The sequence below is a fragment of the Camelina sativa genome, chromosome 14 (assembly GCF_000633955.1).
Source record: "Camelina sativa cultivar DH55 chromosome 14, Cs, whole genome shotgun sequence".
Taxonomy (NCBI): domain Eukaryota; kingdom Viridiplantae; phylum Streptophyta; class Magnoliopsida; order Brassicales; family Brassicaceae; genus Camelina; species Camelina sativa.
The window spans coordinates 9,731,677-9,753,513 of NC_025698.1; the positions used below are offsets into that span (position 1 = coordinate 9,731,677).

The 21,837-nt window shown below is 36.1% G+C and overlaps 2 protein-coding genes, 2 non-coding genes and 2 pseudogenes across 5 annotated transcripts; 2 read left to right on the forward strand and 4 right to left on the reverse strand.

Annotated features, from left to right (window-relative positions):
• On the forward strand, nucleotides 3,927-4,836 carry LOC104740716 (SKP1-like protein 4). Its single transcript, XM_010461397.2, has 2 exons — nucleotides 3,927-4,333; nucleotides 4,514-4,836. Exons 1-2 carry the CDS (start codon nucleotides 4,019-4,021, stop codon nucleotides 4,685-4,687), a joined length of 489 nt encoding a protein of 162 aa, XP_010459699.1. The 5' UTR covers nucleotides 3,927-4,018; the 3' UTR covers nucleotides 4,688-4,836.
• Nucleotides 4,777-8,024, reverse strand: LOC104740715 (annotated as a pseudogene).
• LOC104740717 lies at nucleotides 9,136-12,275 on the reverse strand (annotated as a pseudogene).
• On the reverse strand, nucleotides 15,751-15,822 carry TRNAE-UUC. The gene has a single exon. It is a non-coding gene; the product is annotated as a tRNA-Glu (tRNA).
• On the reverse strand, nucleotides 17,307-17,378 carry TRNAE-UUC. Its single transcript has one exon. It is a non-coding gene; the product is annotated as a tRNA-Glu (tRNA).
• LOC104740719 (UPF0496 protein At1g20180-like) lies at nucleotides 18,673-20,964 on the forward strand. 2 transcript variants are annotated; one of them, XM_010461400.2, is made up of 2 exons: nucleotides 18,673-18,822; nucleotides 19,703-20,964. In XM_010461400.2, exons 1-2 carry the CDS (start codon nucleotides 18,765-18,767, stop codon nucleotides 20,824-20,826), a joined length of 1,182 nt encoding a protein of 393 aa, XP_010459702.1. In that variant the 5' UTR covers nucleotides 18,673-18,764; the 3' UTR covers nucleotides 20,827-20,964. The 2 variants fall into 2 exon arrangements, with proteins under 2 accessions (XP_010459702.1, XP_010459701.1); XM_010461399.1 differs by lacking the exon at nucleotides 18,673-18,822 and adding an exon at nucleotides 19,462-19,512.

The window sequence follows — 21,837 nt, forward strand, 5'->3', positions numbered from 1 at the left end:
AGGTAGTGAAGCAGGAACAGAGCTGGTAGTAGGCAAAGGACTCGGTAGAATAGAGTCTAATGGAGGTTGTATCGAAGGAGCAGGTGCCAATAACGGAGTAGAGGGACGTAATGCGGGTGACCAGGCATCAGTAAAGTCATATGTAGGAGACATAGGAGGTGGTACATAAGTAGAATGTGAAACACCGGGAAACTGATCTTCAAGGAAAATAACATCACGACTTGTAAAAAATTCTTTTCTCTCAATGTCGTAGAGCCTCCAAGCTTTCTTACCATAAGGATAGCCAACAAAGATACATTTTCTGCTGCGGTCACTGAACTTGTCCTTATCACGTGAACGCCTGTGAGAATAACACAAACAACCAAACGTGCACAGTAATTCATAAGTAGGAGGAGTACCATAAAGCATTTCATACGGAGTTTTCCCGTGAAGCAGAGGAGTAGGGGTGCGATAAATCAGATGAGAAACAGTCAACACACTTTCTCCCCATAACAGAACCAGAATCTGAGCCTGAAAAAGAAGGGCACGGGCAACATTGAGGATGTGCCGGTGTTTGCGTTCTACTCGACCATTCTGCTGTGGTGTATCAACGCAAGATGTCTGATGTTCAATGCCATGTTATCGAAAGAAAGAAGAAAGAGCCATGAACTCAGTCCCATTATTCGTACGAACAGCTTTGATTGGTCGGCCAAACTGTTTTTCACTCATGGCACAAAAATTGTGAATTAAACCTTTGACTTCAGACTTGGCTAACATAAGATAAATCCACACAACTCTAGAGTAGTCATCAACAATGGTTAAGAAATAAGCAGCTCCACAAGAAGAAAGAGTGCGATAGGGTCCCCAAACATCACAATGTATCAAGACAAAAGGATTTGTAGCTTTTAAAACTCTCATTAAAAACAGTGCGTGTTTGTTAGCACGAAAACAGATATCACAGGAATGTGTATCTCTAAAATCAACTTTTAAACTATCAAAAACCGGTAATGTAGAAAGCACTTTGTAGGAAGGATGACCAAGACGACAATGCTATAAAACAGAAGGAGAAATGTTTCCCTTGCTAGCTTGATGAGCGTGTGCAACCTTGACACCCTTTACCCCCTCTCACTCTTCACCGGCGCCAATCAAGGTCCTCGTAAAACGGTCATGTAAAACACATAGAGTATCAGTGAAAATAGCAATGCAGTCGGTTTGTTTAAGAAGGCGAGACACCAAAATCAGAGTACAAGTAAAGTCGGGAACTCAGAGAACATTGGAAAAAGAATAATCCTTATTCAATTATAATGTTCCTATTTTGGTAGCTCGAGAAGCAGTGCCATCAGGAAAAGTAACCGCAGAAGGAATTATATCAAGAGTATTGCGCAACAAAGACAAATCGCCTGTCATATGATGTGAGACACCAGTATCTATAATAACATTAGTGAGTTCAGTTTTACCAGACAGTCTTTTCGTAGATAGTTGACTATGTTGATTCTAGAGCAGAGTGATGAGGGTGGAGATTTGATCCGTAGGGATAGGAGAAAGTGCGTTGTTGACGTTAGTTGAGGCTGCATTCATACGGCCACGACCGCGACCACCAAAGGAGTATGACCGGCCACCACCACGACCGCGAGTACTCTGGCCTGCAGTTGAGGAAGATCGTTGTTGTTCAAAGAACCAATCAGAGTAACCATGTAGAAGGAAACATTCTAAAGCTTCATGACCCTTACGTTTGCAGTGAGTGCAGAGACAATTCGGATCACGACTTTGAGTGGTAACAGCAGCAACTGTAGGAGAGGTAGGAGGAGCAAGTTCTGTCTTGACGGAGAAGCCAACATCATCTTTCTTGACTTCAAAGGCACGCATGTTGTTGATATGTTGCTCAGCCCAAATAACACGCGAGTAAACAATATTCAAGTCAGGTAGCGGGTCTTCATCAATGATTTGAGACCAAATGGTGCTGAAACGAGACTCATCAAGTCCAAAGAGAAACTTGTGAACCCTTCTATCTTCACGTTCCTTGTCAAGTTCAGGAGCAGTAGCACAAATGCATGAAGTAGTAGATGTAAAAGTCTGTAACTCTTCCCAAAGTTTGGAGAGACGACCATAGAACTCAAGAACAGACTGACCGTTTTGTTTGCAGTTGTTTATCTCCTCCTCCAAGAGATGTTTTCGAACATCGTTGACGTTTTAGAAATTCCCAGAGTTTGAAAGCCTCAGGAACATGAGCAACGGTAGAACAAACTTGCGGATCGATAGCAGTGCGTATCCAACCCACAATCATAGAATTGGTAGAGATCCATCGAGCAAGATCAGGATTAGAGGTCGGTTTGGTGATCGAACCATCAATAAACGCTATCTTCTGCTTAGCTTGAAGAGAATTCCAAAGCCCTGTTGCCCATTCAGAGTAATTATCACCACGAAGTAAGACCGGGGTGATAAGAGAACCCGAATTATCAGATGGATGTAAAGTATATGGAGTCTCCAAAGAGAATTGTTCCACAACGGTAGACATAAAATTAGACGTAGACATAGGAGTAGTAGACATGATAGTAGAAATAGAAAAATAAGTATTATATAGAGAAGCGGAAGCAAGAGAGAATCAATATCAATATCAAAGCGAAAAAATTGTGGATCAAAGATCGATTTTAAGCTTTGATACCATGTTATGAATAGGAATGTAATCTGTGTGTATTGATAGAACGATCAAAGATTTATACAAGGGAGATCCTAAATATAAGGAATGTAGGATAAGCCTAAATCTAGAGTAGATTACAACAAAATATATGTATCCTTATCTCTATAACTGTTATATATCTATATTTTACCTGCCTTCCAAAACCATGTTGTTGCTCGGTGATGACTCCCATTTCATGTTTAAATTCGGGTGATCACGTGTTTTGGGACTTCGCACATCCTTCTGAGCTATGTTCCTTTGTTATTGGACATCAGGACATGCATGTATTGTCTCTTATAAGAATTGATGCAACCTAGTTATTTTATCATCAACTGCTCGGGGTAGATTTTCGGTTATGGTGATACATTGGCCGATCAACTAGAGAAAATTCATTTGTTTGAACTGAAACAATCGAGAGTTCTAGGAAGCAAATAAGATCTAACAACCATAATAACGATCATGAAACCTCGGGAACAGTTGTTCTCCCGATGGTCCTCAAGACCTCGCACGTAGAAACCAGCTGGCTACACTTTAGTTTAGCACCATTAACACCTTGCTGCGTCTGAGCCAAATAAGAGACACAATGATGTCCATCTTAAAGGGCAATATAGTTCTTACTCTTTTCCAGTAATTTTTTTTTTAATGTTAAGATAATGGTATTAACTTTTTTTCTTCTTATTAATGGTAGGAATCATTTAATTTTTGTTTATTTTTTAAACAAACATTATTTAATATTAGTTACACAAAATTCAATCAATGAAAAAATAATCTGCATAATATAATTTGTTAAAAGTTAAAACTAATAAAAACCTAATTAATTTTGCATAGATTTGTGAGAAAATCATCTATTTTAAAAGAAAAGAATTATCTTAAAAATCATTTGTTACTTTGGTATTGATCACCTAATTTTTATATATTTTGCTTTAATTCTCTGCAAAATACCTAATCACAATTCATAATAACACATAGATATTTTTACCTACAAACGTGTAAAATACTAAAATTTGCTTATAACCAAAACATAAAACCCTAGTCAATGATTCCTACACGTAGATAAACTGTTTTTTTGGTTCTGAACTCAAATCTTTTCTGTTAATTTTTTTGAGATAATAAATATTTCCATATATCTTTTTAATAATGTTTCCTTCTTTTCTTTCTCTCTTTGTTTAACCTTTTCCATTCATTAAAAAGGTTCCCAATTCTTTTTTTACCAATAAGAAATTGAAATTGGTCAGATCTCTCTATAAATAGGGGAACCTTCAACCTCAATTCCCCAAAACCTTTTTAGACTATCAATCGCTGCGTCTTATTTCTCTTCTTCGAAAAATCACTCACTTTCTTTCCTTTGTTTCTGCTACTACTATGACGTCCAACAAGATCATCCTCAAGAGTTCCGACGGTGAATCTTTCGAGGTAGACGAAGCTGTTGCTGTTGAGTCCCAGACGATCAAGCACATGATCGAGGAAGACTGTGCCAGTAACGGAATCCCGCTTCCTAATGTCACTGGAGCCACCTTGGCTAAGGTAATTGCGTACTGCAAGAAGCACGTGGAGGCCGCCTCTGAGGCTGATGGTGTTGACAAGGATTTATGTGGTTCCAACGAGAACGATGAGCTTAAGAATTGGGATACCGAATTCCTTAAAGTCGATCAGCCTACTCTCTTCGATCTTATTCTGGTTTGTGCTTGTTTCACTTTTGTTGTTGGTTTTGATGTTCTTTTGGATTAGGGTTTCTTTTTCTTTTTTTTGATTTGGAATTTAGGTTTGCCGACTCTGTTAGGGTTTATTTAAGTGTCTGTTTTGATTCTGTTGATTTTGAGTGATTGTTGTGTAACCCTTTGGGTTTTTTTTTTGCAGGCTGCTAACTATCTGAACATCAGTGGACTTCTTGACCTTACGTGCCAGGCCGTGGCTGATCAGATGAAAGGCAAAACTCCAGATGAGATGCGTGCTCACTTCAACATCAAGAACGATTACACACAGGAGGAAGAAGAGGAGGTTCGCAATGAGAACAAGTGGGCGTTCGAGTGATTGGATTGGGACTTCCGGTGTTCCTCTAGGACAACTTAGTCTTTAGTCTTTCTTCTTTCTTAGATTTGGATTGTCTTTTTTTATTTTTTTATCTTCTTTTGGTTTGGAGTTGTCTTTAGAATTCAAGATGAAAACCGAATGCTTTTGTTTCTACTAACAAGATCTATTTGTTTTTATGGAAAATATTTTAAGAAGAAAGTGTTGGTCTTTGTTTAATATTATTATAACCTTCTTGCTATGATTTGTCCTCCAATGGTGTCTTTGTCTTTATTCAAAGACATTGTGTGTTCTTCTCTTTAGATATTAATCTTCGCGACTGGTTACAACGAATGTAATCCTTACGCTGTACATTCCATTAGACCATGTGATTGATCCAAATGCATCTTCTTTAAGCGTGGAGGATGTGGTAGATGAAAAGATCACTTGGTAGCTAAGTTTATCTCCTATCTTTCTGAAGTGTAGTCTTCTTGGTATAACTCTGACTAGTAACCCTTCTGGTGCATCGATGCTCACAGTGTAGATAGTATTTTCATCTCCAATGAGGCGTGATGCTACATTTGTCACTGTTCTGCTTACCGTTCTTTTTGCTTTACTATTGAAGTTTGATATTGAGATTGATGGGTAGTTGATGTTAGATATGTCTGCTCTGTTGCTTTGTTCTAGACAAACATAACCTTTTGGTATGCGCTTTGAGATTTTTCTGATCTGGTCTGAAATATACCCAAAGTAGCATAGAAAGTTCAGGTAATCCATGTGATTGGTTTCATAAACCAGTCCAGGGGAAGAAGGTCCAAATATAGTAACCTGCCCAGCACCAAAGTCATAAGGTGTGGCCTTGGCTCCTGCTTCTGTAGTTATATGGGTTCCTGAGTTGGTCATTTGCACAGCTGCAGATAGAGTGTAAGAGTTGGATTACAATGTGGCTCGACTGATATGTAATTCGTAACTGGTATCTACTCGATTTTGATTTCTCACCTGTTGTCATGATGGCGGATCTGATTGCTGCAGGACTCCATGAAGGGTGTCTGGATTTGAGTCGAGCAGCAATCCCGGAGACATGGGGGCATGCCATTGAAGTTCCTGATTCAATGTTGAAGAATGGCGGTGGCTTTCCTTCTGGTGCAACATTTATGTCACCTACTAACCACGATGCCAGTATGTTGACCCCAGGTGCTGCAATATCAGGCTGTAACAGGTTTCTCATGGAGTTAATTTGTTGAAAATGAACTGTTTATATATCAATTTTTTCTAGAAGATTCTGTGAAATTCTCTGTGGAGATCATATTATTATTTATGGTGAATCTAAGGGCTTACATACCTTGAGGATGCTTCTGGTAAGCAAGAAAGGTCCTCTTGATGAGAAGGATGGTATGGATGGTGCTAATATATGTCCTGTTCGTGATCTTGTAGGCATGATCGTTGCAATTGGTTCTCTACAATATGGATTTTGATATATTAGTGTTTTTTTTTAAAGCAATATCTTGTGAGAAATGAGACATCTTACTTTGCATCTTGTCCTTTGGTTTTACTATTGTCACTAGAAATGAGGGATCAATATAAGACATATCCAATGCCTCGTCGCCAATAAGTACCATACCAACACCTCCAAGTCTCTTAACCTCTTCGCTTTTCCACTGGATCACCTGGTTACCAAGATCACTGTCGCACACAACAATCTTTCCGTTAACAATGGTTTGGTTCATTGTATCAGGTGCGCAGTTCCTAAAGAGTTGCAGTTATGTTGTCTTGTTAGTACAGATATAAAAAAGTTACTCTATAATGTTAAGATGCAATTGTTACCTAGCAGCTTCCTCATCAGCATCTGTCTTCTTGGCTGATCGTGCGTCTATAAGTGGGTTAGCCTGAGAACCATCTATATTAGCAATATTTATTCCAGACCCCTGCAAAAAAAATTATTTAAGTACAATTAGGATGTTAAATGGATGGAGATTTATCAGTTTCAGGCATTTCCTTAGTACTTTAATTAATCTGCTTGTATCTCCTCCCAGAAGAATGTTGGAATCAAAGCCACGATCAATAGTGTTGGCAGCAACAGTGATCATCCATGGAGCAGCATTAACCACACTTTGACTCGATGGGCCAGAATTTCCTGCGGAGCAAACGACAGTGATCCCTCTTTCCACGGCATGAAATGACCCGATGGCAAGCGGATCTTCAAGTAAATTGTTTGGCCATAAGCCCATTGATACTGATATGACATCAACTCCATCTGCGATCGCATCATCAAATGCAGCTAGAATGCTGGAACCACGGCAGCCCATAAGTGAGCATGCTCTGTACATAGCTATTCTTGAATTTGGTGAACCTCCTCTCATAGTCCCACTTGCCAGGCCGTAGTAGGATGCATCAGAGATTATATTCCCTGCTGCTATGGATACCACATGTGTCCCGTGCCCCAAGAAGTCTCGTGTGGTGTCTCATAATCAGGGTCTAAGAAGAATGATGAATTGTAATACCTTGCTCCTATTAGTTTTCTGTTTATGTAGCAACGTTTAACATAAGTCCACAGTGGTAAGTTCTAACATAGTATATGGCATCTTTACATGTTTGCTACTTTCTTCAGGTTCTTTTTACCTATTGCAATGGAAAGAACCAGGCTGCGTCTTCTTCCCTCTCATGCAAGTGCCCTTCCATCTCTCTGGGACTGGACCCATACGCCTATCGTCAAAGCTCTGTGCCTCGGGCCAGATTCCTGTTTTCTTTTTTAGAATATACTGCATTGAGTGTTTGTTTCACTGGAAGTCAAGAAAAGCGCATATAAACATTTCATTGCTTCATACAGTTCACCTGAATCAACGAAGCCGATAATGGTGTCTCCTTCATGCACATCCAATTCTTGTTGATAGTTCATTTCAGAGAAGTAAGTCTCTCTTTGATAACTTTCTTGCACCAAAAAATCCCATGAACGAGTTGTGTGGAGCTGTAACATCTGATCAGGGAAGACAGATACTACTCCCGGTTGCTTGGCCATGAGGTGTGCTTCATCTTCTGATAAATGGGCTGCAAATCCAGAGAATCCATGTTTGTATCTGTGCATGCGGGTTTTGTCGCTCCTGATGTATGTAAGATACTGTCTTAATATTTGCAATATATGAATCATGGTTAGAAAATCAAAGAGTTATGGATTTAGTTCTCACCGCTTTAACAGTGAGCTCAGAAGTTCAACATGGTCATTGTCTGTTGAGCCATCAGAGGATGCTGCTCCCATGTATATGATATAATCTCCTGATTTACTTGTTTCAGACTTGCATTTTTGGATAACAGACAGAAAAAGATACATCACTAAGATGATGGTGACAGTGGGGCATCTCCTCATCGCTGAACTACAAGAAACAGGACAAGAATGTTTCCAGTTTGCTTATAACTCTTGCTTTATGTTTCCACGTTAAAATCTGTGAGTATTTATTAATAGTCACTATCACAAACATATATAATATCATAAGTGTTAGGTTAGCTTTTGTACATTGCCTATTTTAATGGGGGAGTGAATGTATTTCATTCCACACACATAGTCATGCATGCCCTTTGTGTGAAAGCAAGATTGCCTGACTTCCAGGAGACTTTTTCTGCATGGATAGACTATGTACAATGAGAGTGTTGAATAAATTTTTCAACTGTTTAATTCATGCAATGGACATGTTGAATTTTTAAAAATCATAGGTGTATTAAACTCAACTGGTTGAATGGAATCTGAAGAAAACAGGACCTACATTGACATGTGGCAAAGTATGAGAAAAGAAGATGGTGAATGGGTTGTATCCAGTTGCTTTTTGTGAACTTTTATTTCATTCTAATTATTTTAGCTCAATTATTTTATATTAGTTTACTTTTTTATAAAATAAAAACTATACCAAAATTCATCATTTAAAAAAATCTATAAGTGGAAACTAGCCTTGTTTTATTTGGACATAGAAAAAACATCAATTTTCATTAAAATTTTTTATTTTTCTTGGACCAATTATAAATTACAATAGAAAATAAATTTATATAAAAATTATTTAAATTAAATTATATTAGATTAGTTTTAGTCGATAATCGTTATTTAATATGTAATCATAAATCATAAACAAAATAAAAATATGTAAATATAATATTGTGGGGTAAGATGTTGAATTTTATTAAACAAAACTATTGTAGATGATAAAAGTTGAATAAGTGTTGAATTATGAAGTAGAGGAGAGAGAAGATAATGTTGAGTGTTAAAAAGAAAAAAAAAGAGTGTTGAAAAAATGAACCAATGTACAGTCTTAAAAAGGCTGGTAACTGTAACTTAGTACTCCAGGTTGGTGAGCTAAGGACTTTTGATGAAATGACTTGTTGATGTTCTGCTTTTATATGCAAAAGTTTACTTAATAGTTTTACATGTCACAAAACCAATGTTTGAGACTGTTTCCTGCTAAATTGATCTACTTGAGCTATCATCATTTCATTTATCAGAAAAGGTGTAGTCTGTTTTGCTTCGATTTTAAGTTTTATTATTACATATTCATACTGAACTTTATACCATTTACTCAGTTTGTGCGGCTACTCTCGCTACTAATCACAATTGGGCTTCTGACATTGTACTTGGCATTAGACCAAGTTAGAGCCCCAAATACATCTTGCTTAAGTGAAGCAGTAGCAGACACTATCACCTGGTATGTCAACTTCTCACCATTTTTTGTAAATTGGAGTTTTTCTGGCGTCACTTGAATATTAAACCCTTGTGGTGTTTCCACGCTGACTGTGTAAACAGCCACGCCGTCTCCACCAACATTGGTCATTGTCCTTGTAACTGTCGTATTCCCATTTCCTTCGAATCCAGAGATTCCAATTGACGGGTAATTGATGGTTGAGATTAAGTCTAAGTTGGAATCTGCAGGGCAAGTAAAATTCACTGGAAGTGCTTTTGAAATAGTCTTGATTGTGGTTATGTTGTATCCATAGTAACATAGAAAGTTCAGGTAGTCAGTTTCAGTTGTCTCGTAGACTAGTCCTGGTTGCATTGATGCTGTTGAGCTTAGTTCCCCTGCTCCAGAGTCATAAGGCGTGGCTGCTGCACCAGTTTCTGTTGTTATAAGACCTTTGTCGTTGTTCGTTTGAGTTGCTGTGAATGTGACCGTCAAAGAATGATTGTTACAGAACATCCATATTTGCATGCCATAATCACAAGATATGCAATGAAGGGGACCTAACCTGTTGTCATAATTGCTGACTTTATCGCAGATGGACCCCATGTGGGATGTTGTGATTTGATGAGAGATGCAACCGCTGTTACGTGAGGAGCTGCCATGGAAGTTCCTGATATGACGTTATACTGAGAAGCCGGCTAGCCTTCTAGTGAAATGGCTGAGTCGTTTCCTGTCCATGCAGCGAGTATTGCGACTCCTGGTGCTGTAATGTCAGGCTGAAGATAGAGGTAAGTAGATGCTTCTAATCAGGTAAAACTAAACAAGGGCACAGGATTTTGGATTACTTTGAGAATGCTTCTTGCGAGGCTTGAAGGTCCTCTGGAAGAGAAATATGCAACAGTAGGTGCGGGTGTGAACTTCTCAACTGTTGCAGTTGGAAGAATTGTTGCCACGGGATCTCTACGACACAAGTCAAAAGGTTTTAATTCATTAGCTCTATACTGACTAAGATAGTTCATAGAAATTTTTGAGATAGATTATTATTAAGTACTTGGTTGAGTTGAGATAGGAGAAGATCTCAGTTGCTTCCTTTGAGTCAATTACGGTTGTAGGAAAAGCGCCATAAGTGCTAGCAACTGCTCTAGTTCTGTCATCTACAAAGACGCAACCAATACCTCCTTTGCTTTTCACCTCGTCTCTAGCTGATGATGCATAATATGATCCACCAACATTCTCGCATAACACAACTTTCCCTTTTACCTTCTCTTGATCTAGAGAACCAAAGTCACAGGCCCTGAAAAGCCAATGATTTATGAAAACAGAAAAATGTTAGCTTCCTTATCCTTTGTACTTATTCTTTATAAGAATCTAAAACAAGCTCAAGGTATTGTATTTGAATTTACCAATTTTATTTACCTGGCTTCTCCTTCTGATGCATCAGCGTTCTTAGCAGACTTGCCATGAATCAGAGGATACACAGGAGATTTACTAGCGTTTGAAAAGTGTATACCTTCACCCTGAAAATCAATAAAGGTTCATTTTAGCAAACCATATTATATAATGTTTAGGTGTATTATGTGTATTACCTTGATGACTTTATTGCCGCCTAGCACAACATCAGACTCAAAGTCCCTATCAATGGTGTTGGCAGCGACAGTCATTATCCAAGGTGCAGTATTGGTAACTGTACCGCCATCAGGCCCATCATTACCTGCAGAACAGATAACCAAGATTCCTTGCTCCATCGCGTGAAACGCTCCTATGGCGATAGGATCAGTGTTCAGGTCGATGCGAGCGTATGCTGGAGCTCCGAGGGACAGAGATAGAACATCAACTCCATCCTCTATTGCATCATCGAAAGCAGCTAGGATAGAAGAGCCTGTGCATCCCCCGGGATTGCATACTTTGTACATAGCGATCCTTGCATTTGGTGAACCTCCCTTTGCGGTCCCGGAAGCTACACCATAGTAGGACGCGTTCTCCACTGCTGATCCAGCTATGGTGGAGGACACATGAGAACCATGACCGATCACATCCCTTGTGGTATCGTATTCTGAATCATCCTCAGGATTTTTGTAATATCTTGCTCCAATGATCTTTCTGCATAAACAAAAAAAAAAAGAAATGTTTAGTCTTCAAAAAGAAGTTGGTAATATTCAGCTTGGTTTTTGAAGGTTGTGAAAATTGTAACCTGTTACAGTTAGTAGACTTGAAGTCCTTTGCTTCCATGCATGTACCTTTCCACCGAGACGGAATTGGACCCAAGTCTTTGTCATTGAAGCTTTCTGATTCTGGCCATATCCCTGTTTGTTTGTTTTCATTGTGTGAAACTCATATTTGGTTTTGTTTCTTAATTGACAGCCAAAACAGGAGTGAAAGGCCTTACCAGTGTCCAGAATGCCGACAATGCTATCATATGATCCATCTGCGGCTGTTGAAGGTGGACCGGAGTCTATCTTTACTGATGTTTGGTACTTGAGAAAGTCCCATGAATGAGTTGTGTGTAGCTGGAAGTTTGGATCAGGAAAAACCGAAACCACTCCCGGTTTTTTGGCTATGACTTTGGCCTCTTCTGCTGTCATATGAGCTGCAAAACCCGTGAAGCCATGCTTATATGTGTAGACGAGATCGTTCGCTCTCCTGCAACAACAAACCATAAAAAGGCCTCAGAATCCACAAAACAAAACTTTGTGCTGGTATCAATGTATATTTTTCTCTACATGTAAAGAGTGCATCAGTATATCCAACCTTTTAAACATGGTATTTATGAGTATTTGAGCTCTATAAGCGTTTGCGGCAGAGGAAGCTGTTCCCATGTAGACGATGTAAATCCCATCACCATTTCTGGATCCAGCTTCCGTTTCTGTCGTAAACAAGATACATAAGAAATATAGAAATAATAAAAAGGGTGTGAAGAAGGTAAAGGGTTTCATGTTTTTGTAGTTTACTAGCCACTTACGGACTTGTACACTGACCACAATACTCAAGAAAAGGGTATTTATAATGGTTGAGAGATTGTTGGAAACTAAAGATAAAGCAAAAAGAATCAATTAATGCTTGAGTTGCTTATCCCACTTTGAAGAATTGGTGGGTTTCTGAATTGGGCAAAAAGTGGAGATAGAATAGGCTAGTGATCCGACCACTATCTTCTGTTCGAGTCATTACATCACAACACTCCGCATGTTTTTCTTTTTCCTTCTTTCCGAGGTTCCAAAGACTTTGAACAGAATGTTTAAGATAAGCCATTTATTAGATGGTGAAGGAGTGTCCACTAACTTAAGGATTCTTGATCAGGACTTCACAAAATCTGAAAGTTCTTCGTTAGCGCTACGTATGAAATTATTATATAATGGCCAAATATGACTTATATAATCATAAATAAATAAATAAATTCTAGAACAGTTGGTTACCTTAAACATGGATACAATAAAAACAAGATGCCTTTCTCCCCTGACACCTCAGCTTCAACATTCATTTAAAATAATCAACCAATCAAATTATAACAATTAAGTTTTTTTAATCCTAGGTGGACACATGACAGTCTTCTCTTCATTGTTAAAATCGATCGTTCATTCTTCTTGTTCTTTCTGTCGATAGATTTGAGTACTTAATTTATTCGTCTTATTTCTAATTCGCTTTCGACCTATGTCCAAATGTCGCATATGAAAACCTCAGAACAAAATCATGGAACATCTCTATTACCACTTTTTATTTTTAACGCAATTTGGAATTCTTCTCAAGTTGGAGCATAATATTCATCTTTCTGATGGGAATCGATTTGGCTCGCGAGGATCTACGAGTCTACCTAGAATAATGTTGCGGCGGTGGCGGAGGAAGAAGCTGGGGAGGTTGTGAGTACATTGCAACAAGCTTCATAGCATCCACTGGATCGAGTTGATTTGTCTGGTCGGAAAATGAAACTTAAGCATTTGAAAAGTTTCAAGGTATCCTTGTCCTTAAATCTCTATGAAAATCAGCCTGAGGCCTGTTCTAAATCCAGAAATTGTAATATCCAAGAAAATCTGTTAGTGTTATGATATGTTATGTGTCAAAGATGTAAAATTTTGCTCTGGATTTGAATCTTTAGGGTAACTTAATTGGTTTTTAGATATGTTCTTTGTCAAGCAAATATGTTAGTGTGTGTTTACTTTGTTCAAAGATTTAAACTTTACTTGATTTTGAGTCTTTAATAGGTAATGTATCTGCCTAACTGGATCGGTTATTGTGGTGATGTCTAGATTGAGATTGATTGTAAAGTGTGTGTTGCTTTGTCTTGATTAAAGGCTATGTTTGATTGCAGAGGCTGAACATGGTGTGGCTCTTGCAATATTAAAGAGAGATCATTGGTCACAGACAATAGCGAGCTCAAAGGGTCTTGTGAGGCAGATGTTGGAACCTGATCCCACTAAGCGTTCGACTCCTCAGCAAGTTCTTGGTAATGAAATGATTTTAACTCATTTTTTTTCTTATTCAGCTTGTTTTTTCTTCTGTTGGGTTTGAAGTTGAGAAACAGAATGATAAGCTCCAAATGTTCTTTTAGGGGATATTGTTAGGTCAAGGTTGAAGCGACTCTCCATAATGAATAGATTGAAAAGATAAGCTCTACACGTAAATGTTGCCTCTTAATATTTTTCAGATGAGTTTATACTTTTGTTTGGAGCTTTGATTGGTTTCACTTACTTGCTCTCTTTTGATGCTTCCCGGTAATAGTTGAGCACTTGTCTCTTTAAGAAGTTGAAGTGATCAGAAACATGTTTACACTGATGGATGCAGTTGTCTCTTTCTGTTTGTTTATTTCTATACTAAATCTTTGGTGATGCAATTTTTGACCCTATAAGTTTTTAGGGAATACGTTGTCCCACTTAGTTTTGTTTAAGTATTGAGCTGTTCTCAATTGGTTTTAGTGATTTTTTCTTCTATGTTGTCCTGATTTAAGTTAGGCACAATTTGTTTTTGACGTTTGAGACTGGTACTCTTTTGTTCTTTCGATTTTGGAGTAGAAAACATCCATTTGATTTTCAGATTGTTATGCTTTGGACCAAAAAAAGAGCAATTCATGAGGGAGCAAGAGAACTCATCAGTAAGCTGTGACAATGTCAAGAGATTCATACATTGAAGAGGTGAATCACATAAAAGGGGAAGAAGGCTTTGGATCAAATCCCTAAATTGAATTTTGGGGATTAAGCAAATGAATCAAGAGGGAGTGTTAAAAGTTGATTCATTACTTAATCCTGCAACAGAGAAGCAGGAGAAATTGAAAAATGCGATGATGGTGAAGAACGCAGAGGAAGCATGAGCAGATGAACTGGTGGTGTGGTCGCAGAGGAAGAAGAAGATGCAAAGGAGAGGAAACGTGACTTATTCACTAAAGTAAAAATATCATTGGGTCATTATTGTAGTAAAGGCTCATATGTACAAATGGGTTTGTTTAGTTTTAAGTGTTAGGTTAAATAAGAACAAGTAGAAATATGTTGTAATGTTGTAAAAGATAAATTATATGAGATTAAGGAGATGGAGGTTGAAGTGGCTCAATCTAAATTATTATAAGAGAGCCATCAAGAACATTTACAATGTAAACATGAAAAAGTAATATCTCTTACTGTTTTAGAGTATGAGTGAAAAACAAATCAATAATTAAGTTTTGTAATCCCTAAACTTATTTCTTAAGGTAATAAAATTTAAAATATATTAAAAATTAAATTGATAAAATAAAATAAAAAACAAGTATTAATATGATGTAAATAATAATAGCAAAAAAAAAATTACCCTTAAAATTATCAAAAAATATTGAAATTTGATTATAAACAAAATACAATATATTAAATTATGAATTAGAAAAAAACAAAGCAAGAAAAAATATAACCAAAATTAAATTAAAAAATCCAACCCGCAGCGTAGCGCGGGTTTCAACCTAGTGTTTTTAAATCAAAGAAAATTGGGTCCATCGATGAAACTCACAAAGGATTGGTTGAGTAGCCAATAAAAGGAGAGGGTGGTGCGGGTCTGCAGAGTGCATTAACCAGAATTGGCATTTACATTCCACTCTTATGGAATCTTGGTAAATCCCTATAGCATGCTTGTAGGCTTTGTACTTAAACTAATGTATAGTCGAGATCATGTCAAAATCTTATATATTTAGCAACCTACAAAGAAAAATAGAATTATAAAAATTGCCGACCACTTTTAGTGGCTCAGAGTGGGGAGTGCACTCGTGCTACTCTTGGAAAGTATGTATTATCAATATGAGTCACACACATATGCTAATGCTATCGCATGATTTTTGTTTCTAATCTAAGTAAGAAAAAAAAAGTTATAGAGAAAATAGAGATTGTGTTTAAATTTTTAGAACAATGGTTAATGAAGAAAGCATAAGATATAACTAAGCAAAAGTCTTTTAAAGCCCAAATAAAATTCCCATAAAAAGGTAAAAAGCTCCGATGCCGGGAATCAAACCCTGGTCTCCTGGGTGAAAGCCAGATATCCTAACCGCTGGACGACATCGGATATATTGAAGTTTTGGAATGTTAAACAAATATTGATTAGTCTACATTACATACAAATGGTCTGAGATTTATGAAAGACGGTGAAGCCGAGGTGTGGTGAAGATTTTTTTTTTGACCTCGTGTGGTGAAGATTTTATGTTTAATTATTAAAAATCAAACCAAATTAGCTTATATTTATATGATCAAAATTTAATTTTACATCAAACAATAATATTTTAATAAAAAAATCTCAAATTTGAGACTGAGGCATTATATGGTATTAATTTGATCTTAGAAGCCATATCACATTTGCTTAACTAGATAATTCCATTGTCTTATTTTATACTGTGATAAGTAAGAGCAAGTAATGATTCTTAATCAAACTGCTACTTTCAAAATTAAGAAATTTTCTATATTATCTTTAAAACATAATCTTCCAAAAATATTAATTTCTTGTAGACTTTTTTAAAACATTGACTTACAATAACAAACAAATTGTCAAATTCAATATGTTTTCGAACACAAAAAAAAAGTTATAGTACTTCTTTTAAATGGCACAATATGATCAAATTTTCTATTTTTGTTCAAACAAGTTCAAGAACTTAGGTTTCGTTACCATCTCCAGTGTATATTTATTTTTTTAAGATTCTAGTTACAACCATCGACCTGCATTTTTCAAGAATCATCATTGCAACTTTAACATGATATCTAAAGTTAACATATTTTTCACTTCTGATCAAGTAATAATTATATTTTCGTGTAGATATGTATTATTCTTAAAAACCTAATATGATTGTATGACAATAAAATCAAATCAATACCATAATATAATCCTTATACATTAATCCATGTACATAAATTAACTTCTCATATTGTTACCATCTATTGAGTTTAGTCGATAACATTTCACTTTTAACTTATACATGGTATTTTATTATCATTTCAAGTTTAATATCATCTCAATTGTTTCAATTTACAACCATAAAAAAAGTATATTTATCTCCTTGGAGGAATTCTTTTAGTCTAAATAACATTTATAAGTAACTATACCAAAACGTAATTTAATACTTCTTTCTTTCTATACACATACAACCTTATTCTAGAAGGTTGGTGAATATCAAAATGGAAGAAGAGAAAGAAGATTTTAGAACGAAAGAAAATCATAGATCTTAGGATTACATAAACGGTGTGGAAAAAAAATTAACAACGGTAAGACCTTGTTTCGATTTTGAATATTATTTTTTTTGAATATTTCTATTAACAACTTTAGGATATAACTGTTTGTGATGCTTGTAATTGGGTGAAGGGAGTGTCCATTAAATAAATCTGAAAGTTCTTAACTAATGCTTTCAAGGGCAAGTACAAAATTATTATTCATAAAATGCCAAAAATATGCTATAGATAAATAAAAAACTTGCCGATGAATGAACAAAAATATGCCATAGATAAATATAATGACCTTTTGTCGTTTAAAGCCCAAGCAAATTTCTATCGAAAAAACAAAAGCTCCGATGCCGGGAATCGAACCCGGGTCTCCTGGGTGAAAGCCAGATATCCTAACCGCTGGACGACATCGGATTTGTCATAGTTGTGAATTTTACTGATATACTGATTATACTGATTAAATGAACCTTAATCCTACACTTTCTTCGTTCGACTTTTATCAAAATCATATAATAGTAATTAAATACGTAGAAATTATGTGAGATAAAGTTTATGTAATACGTACGGTGAAGCAGACGTGTGGTGAATAATTTATGAACATCGTCTGGAATTAGATATACTTAAAACACCAAATATATGTATACTAAGGTTAAGGTAAATTGTAGAAATATAACACTAAATACTACAATGCCGTGCAGTGTCTAAATACTGTTCTTGAAACATCATATATATCTATATTACTATAGTCAGTATATGATTATTAAGAAGTTACAATATAAACTCCATTCTGGTAATCATAACATGTATAATGTATTTAATTATGCTGCAGAAATGGTCAATGCCTAACAGACAACATTATAAAAACAAAAGACAAAATGAAGCATTAATAATTTTTTTATTATTAATTATTCAACCAAACGTTTATACACATTTACAAATTACACGTTCAAGAGTAACAAAGTACTTAGTCAGTAAGTAACATAACATTCCACATGCATCCTCGTGGAAAATTAAAGCTAAAATTTTAAATGAAAACAAGTGCTGAAGTGCATGATTAGTCGTCATTGTCATACCAAAACGTCAGATATTTCAAGTACATGCAGTTTAAAGAAAGAGGGATGACTTGTGTTTTTTTCTTGGATACTTTGACCCAATCATACTACAAAAGATATATTACCAACAGAAGAAAAAAAAACAGATAATACTGAAATGAGAGAGCTCTACGTGGCAATTACTCGTTTTGGGGTAACGTACGAGGAACTCCATCCATACTAATTTCTTCACAACATAGCGAATTGTATTTCTTTTAAAATTTAATTAAATTTCCTAGAAGATTTTCTTGTTAATCAATCAATCGAAAAAGAGAAAAAAGAAAGAAAAAAAAACTCAAAAAGAGAGACAACAAAGGTAAAACCGTAAAAGGAAACTTCTTCTCCAAACTAACAAGTCATCTCGACCCCAAGAACACAACACGTGTACCATTCTCTAACTTGCGCCGAAAGCCATCGTTCACAAATCTCTTTGAGCGGTGCTAACGTCCACCATCTCTCTAGCTGTCGCTTCTCAATCTTCTCTTCCTTCTCTTTTGTTTCTTCTCTCTCTCTCTCTCTCTCTCTCTCTATCTTTGTCCAACCAATCATTCCTATATATACGTTTCAGGATATATTTCTAATTTTAATCAAATATATAATTTATAACTAGCCGACATACAAAAAAAGACGTAAGTATATAAAGAAGCTAGAAGCTTGTCAATTGTTTACCTAAATCGCCTCTCGTCTTTGAGTTCCCATCGGATAGAAGATGATGAAAATGAAGAGTTTTCTTGGTTCTAGATTATATTCTTCCTCTACAAGAAAAGGTTAGTTTTCAAGAATTTTTTTAGAAGTTTGAATGATTTGGCTTCTCTTCTTCTCTTACATGTATTATTAGTTCTTGAATGATTTTTAGAATGTCAAAAAAAATTTCTGTGATGATTTTTTTTTCTCATTTTTTGGAAGAAACGATTCTGAAAATATCTGTCAATTGTTTTTGTTTTGTCAATGGAGCAGGAAAGTCCGAGAAGGAATGTTGTCGTAGCTTGACGTCGAAGCTAAGTGTTAATGAAGAGTACAAGGAAGCATTCAGAACGAACTCCTACTTAGAGATTCGGACAAAAGCAGAAGATCAATTAGGCGTTACATCCTGTAGCAAACTCTCTTCTTCTTCTTCGCCTTCTTCTTCGTCTTCTTCCCCTTCATCTTCAGATCTTAGCTTCCATTCACACTTCACCGATTACTTGCTCGACCCTCCTCAAGATACACTCGATGCTCTGATGCAAGACTCGAGTTTCAACGATCTTCTAGTTAAATTCTTCGACTTTAGCTCTGAAGCTTGCGACGTGTGTGAGTCTCTCCTTCATTCCATCCAACAAATCAAGATCAATCACAACAAAATCAAGAGAATTATCACGATTGGGAAAAGGGTTTGTAATGGTGCTAAAACCACGGAATTNTGATGAAAATGAAGAGTTTTCTTGGTTCTAGATTATATTCTTCCTCTACAAGAAAAGGTTAGTTTTCAAGAATTTTTTTAGAAGTTTGAATGATTTGGCTTCTCTTCTTCTCTTACATGTATTATTAGTTCTTGAATGATTTTTAGAATGTCAAAAAAAATTTCTGTGATGATTTTTTTTTCTCATTTTTTGGAAGAAACGATTCTGAAAATATCTGTCAATTGTTTTTGTTTTGTCAATGGAGCAGGAAAGTCCGAGAAGGAATGTTGTCGTAGCTTGACGTCGAAGCTAAGTGTTAATGAAGAGTACAAGGAAGCATTCAGAACGAACTCCTACTTAGAGATTCGGACAAAAGCAGAAGATCAATTAGGCGTTACATCCTGTAGCAAACTCTCTTCTTCTTCTTCGCCTTCTTCTTCGTCTTCTTCCCCTTCATCTTCAGATCTTAGCTTCCATTCACACTTCACCGATTACTTGCTCGACCCTCCTCAAGATACACTCGATGCTCTGATGCAAGACTCGAGTTTCAACGATCTTCTAGTTAAATTCTTCGACTTTAGCTCTGAAGCTTGCGACGTGTGTGAGTCTCTCCTTCATTCCATCCAACAAATCAAGATCAATCACAACAAAATCAAGAGAATTATCACGATTGGGAAAAGGGTTTGTAATGGTGCTAAAACCACGGAATTTAGCCATGAACAGCTCTGCGCTTTAATATTTCAAGAGCTTTCTAGATTTGCAGCGCTCAAGAACCCTTTGTGTTGTATCATCAACGAAGCTCGGTTTGGTATAGTTCACGATGCAAACTCGGATTTGCTCGAAAAATTGACAACCAAAAGGAGAAGAATCAGAAGAAAAGTCAGGTTCTTGAGTTTCTGCAAGAAGCTAGGAGGTTATAGCCTAGTGATTTCTCATAGCGCTATTGTCATTACATTAGTAATAATAGCTCTCCACAGCATACTCGGTGCTTTAGCAGCTCCTGCGTTGCTCGGTTTATGTTCTTTGGTTCTTTTGAGGAAGAAAGAAGCAAAAAGAAGCATGCATAAAAGCAAGAGACATACAACGTTAGAGAGGCTCGGGACACAAATCGATATAGCAGCTAAAGGAATGTTCATATTGATAAACGATTTGGATACATTGAGTAGACTTGCCGGGAGATTATGCGATGAGATAGAGCATAGAAAAACCGTGGCTGCGATGTGCGCAAAGAGTAGGAAGATTGAAGTGCTAAAGGAAGCATTGAGGGAGTTTAATGCACATGAAGAAAGATTCTCAGATCAATTGCAAGAGCTTGAAGAACATCTCTACCTCTGTTTCATCACTATTAACAGATCAAGAAGGCTAGTGTTAGCGCAAATCACGGGAAACTAGTTCTTGATTCGTTGATTCTTTTGGTTCATCATCAAAATAATATAAATACTTTTGTAGGGTTTATGAATTACTTGTTACTTTTGTAGGGTTTATGGATTACCTATTATGATATATATATAAAAAGTTGTAAGAATATCTTTCAAAGTTTTTTTTTTTTATGATTCAAATCAAACTGAGGCAATGGAAGCAAACTGTTGGTCATATCGATTATGTTTATTCTTTTTTTGTTTAATATAGTCTTTGATCTTGATTCAATCTTCTAAGTCTTTAAATTATACACTTGGTTCGGATTCTAATTTTTTTAATTTTGGTCCTAATAATGTTGAGAACGTATGTTAACATCGTTAATAATTGAGCCAAATGTATAAAATGCTCACAAGGAAAGTGATCTCTAATCGGTCACGAAATTTCAAAGGTAACCAATTGCTCATCCATTAACTTTACAAAATCTAGGAGGGTACTATATTGGTTCAAATGGTTTATGTGGCTTAGTTGATTTGGAAAAACTTACATGGGTACGTGATTGTAAAATATCCATATGAATATGAACTTCTAATAACTTGGGTATCAGGGTATACGTACGAATTATCATTTTTGCATCTCTAAAAAATTCTTTAAATCCGTTACTTGTATGTCAAAAAATATTGACATAAGTTCAATACATTTTAAAGATCATATTCCCAAAAGTAACATCATTTTGATAAAGTTAAGAACAAATAAAACAAGACAAGATTTAACTAAGATTTCCAAAGCAACATACATTTTTTTAGCTTTTCAAACTCTTATAAAGGTAAAGGCACATGTCTTGTAAGGATTGTACTTGATAAAAACTCTTTTGTCATAACTCAAACATACTTTATATAAACTTATCACCAAGTACAAATGTGTTAAATCTCCCTTTTGCTACGGAATCTTTTCGAGTTTGAAACATTCAAATACAATACATCTTTTATATAACCATATTTCCTCAAATAAAATTGGGTCTTCTGTATTAACAGACCCATCAAACAA

Bases quoted from the DNA above. Each gene is read 5' to 3' on its own strand.
- LOC104740716 (XM_010461397.2), top strand. From the start codon at position 4,019: ATGACGTCCAACAAGATCATCCTCAAGAGTTCCGACGGTGAATCTTTC. The intron at 4,334-4,513 runs GTTTGTGCTTGT...TTTTTTTTGCAG, and splicing joins CTCTCTTCGATCTTATTCTG to GCTGCTAACTATCTGAACAT.
- LOC104740719 (XM_010461400.2), top strand. From the start codon at position 18,765: ATGATGAAAATGAAGAGTTTTCTTGGTTCTAGATTATATTCTTCCTCT. The intron at 18,823-19,702 runs GTTAGTTTTCAA...TCAATGGAGCAG, and splicing joins TTCTTCCTCTACAAGAAAAG to GAAAGTCCGAGAAGGAATGT.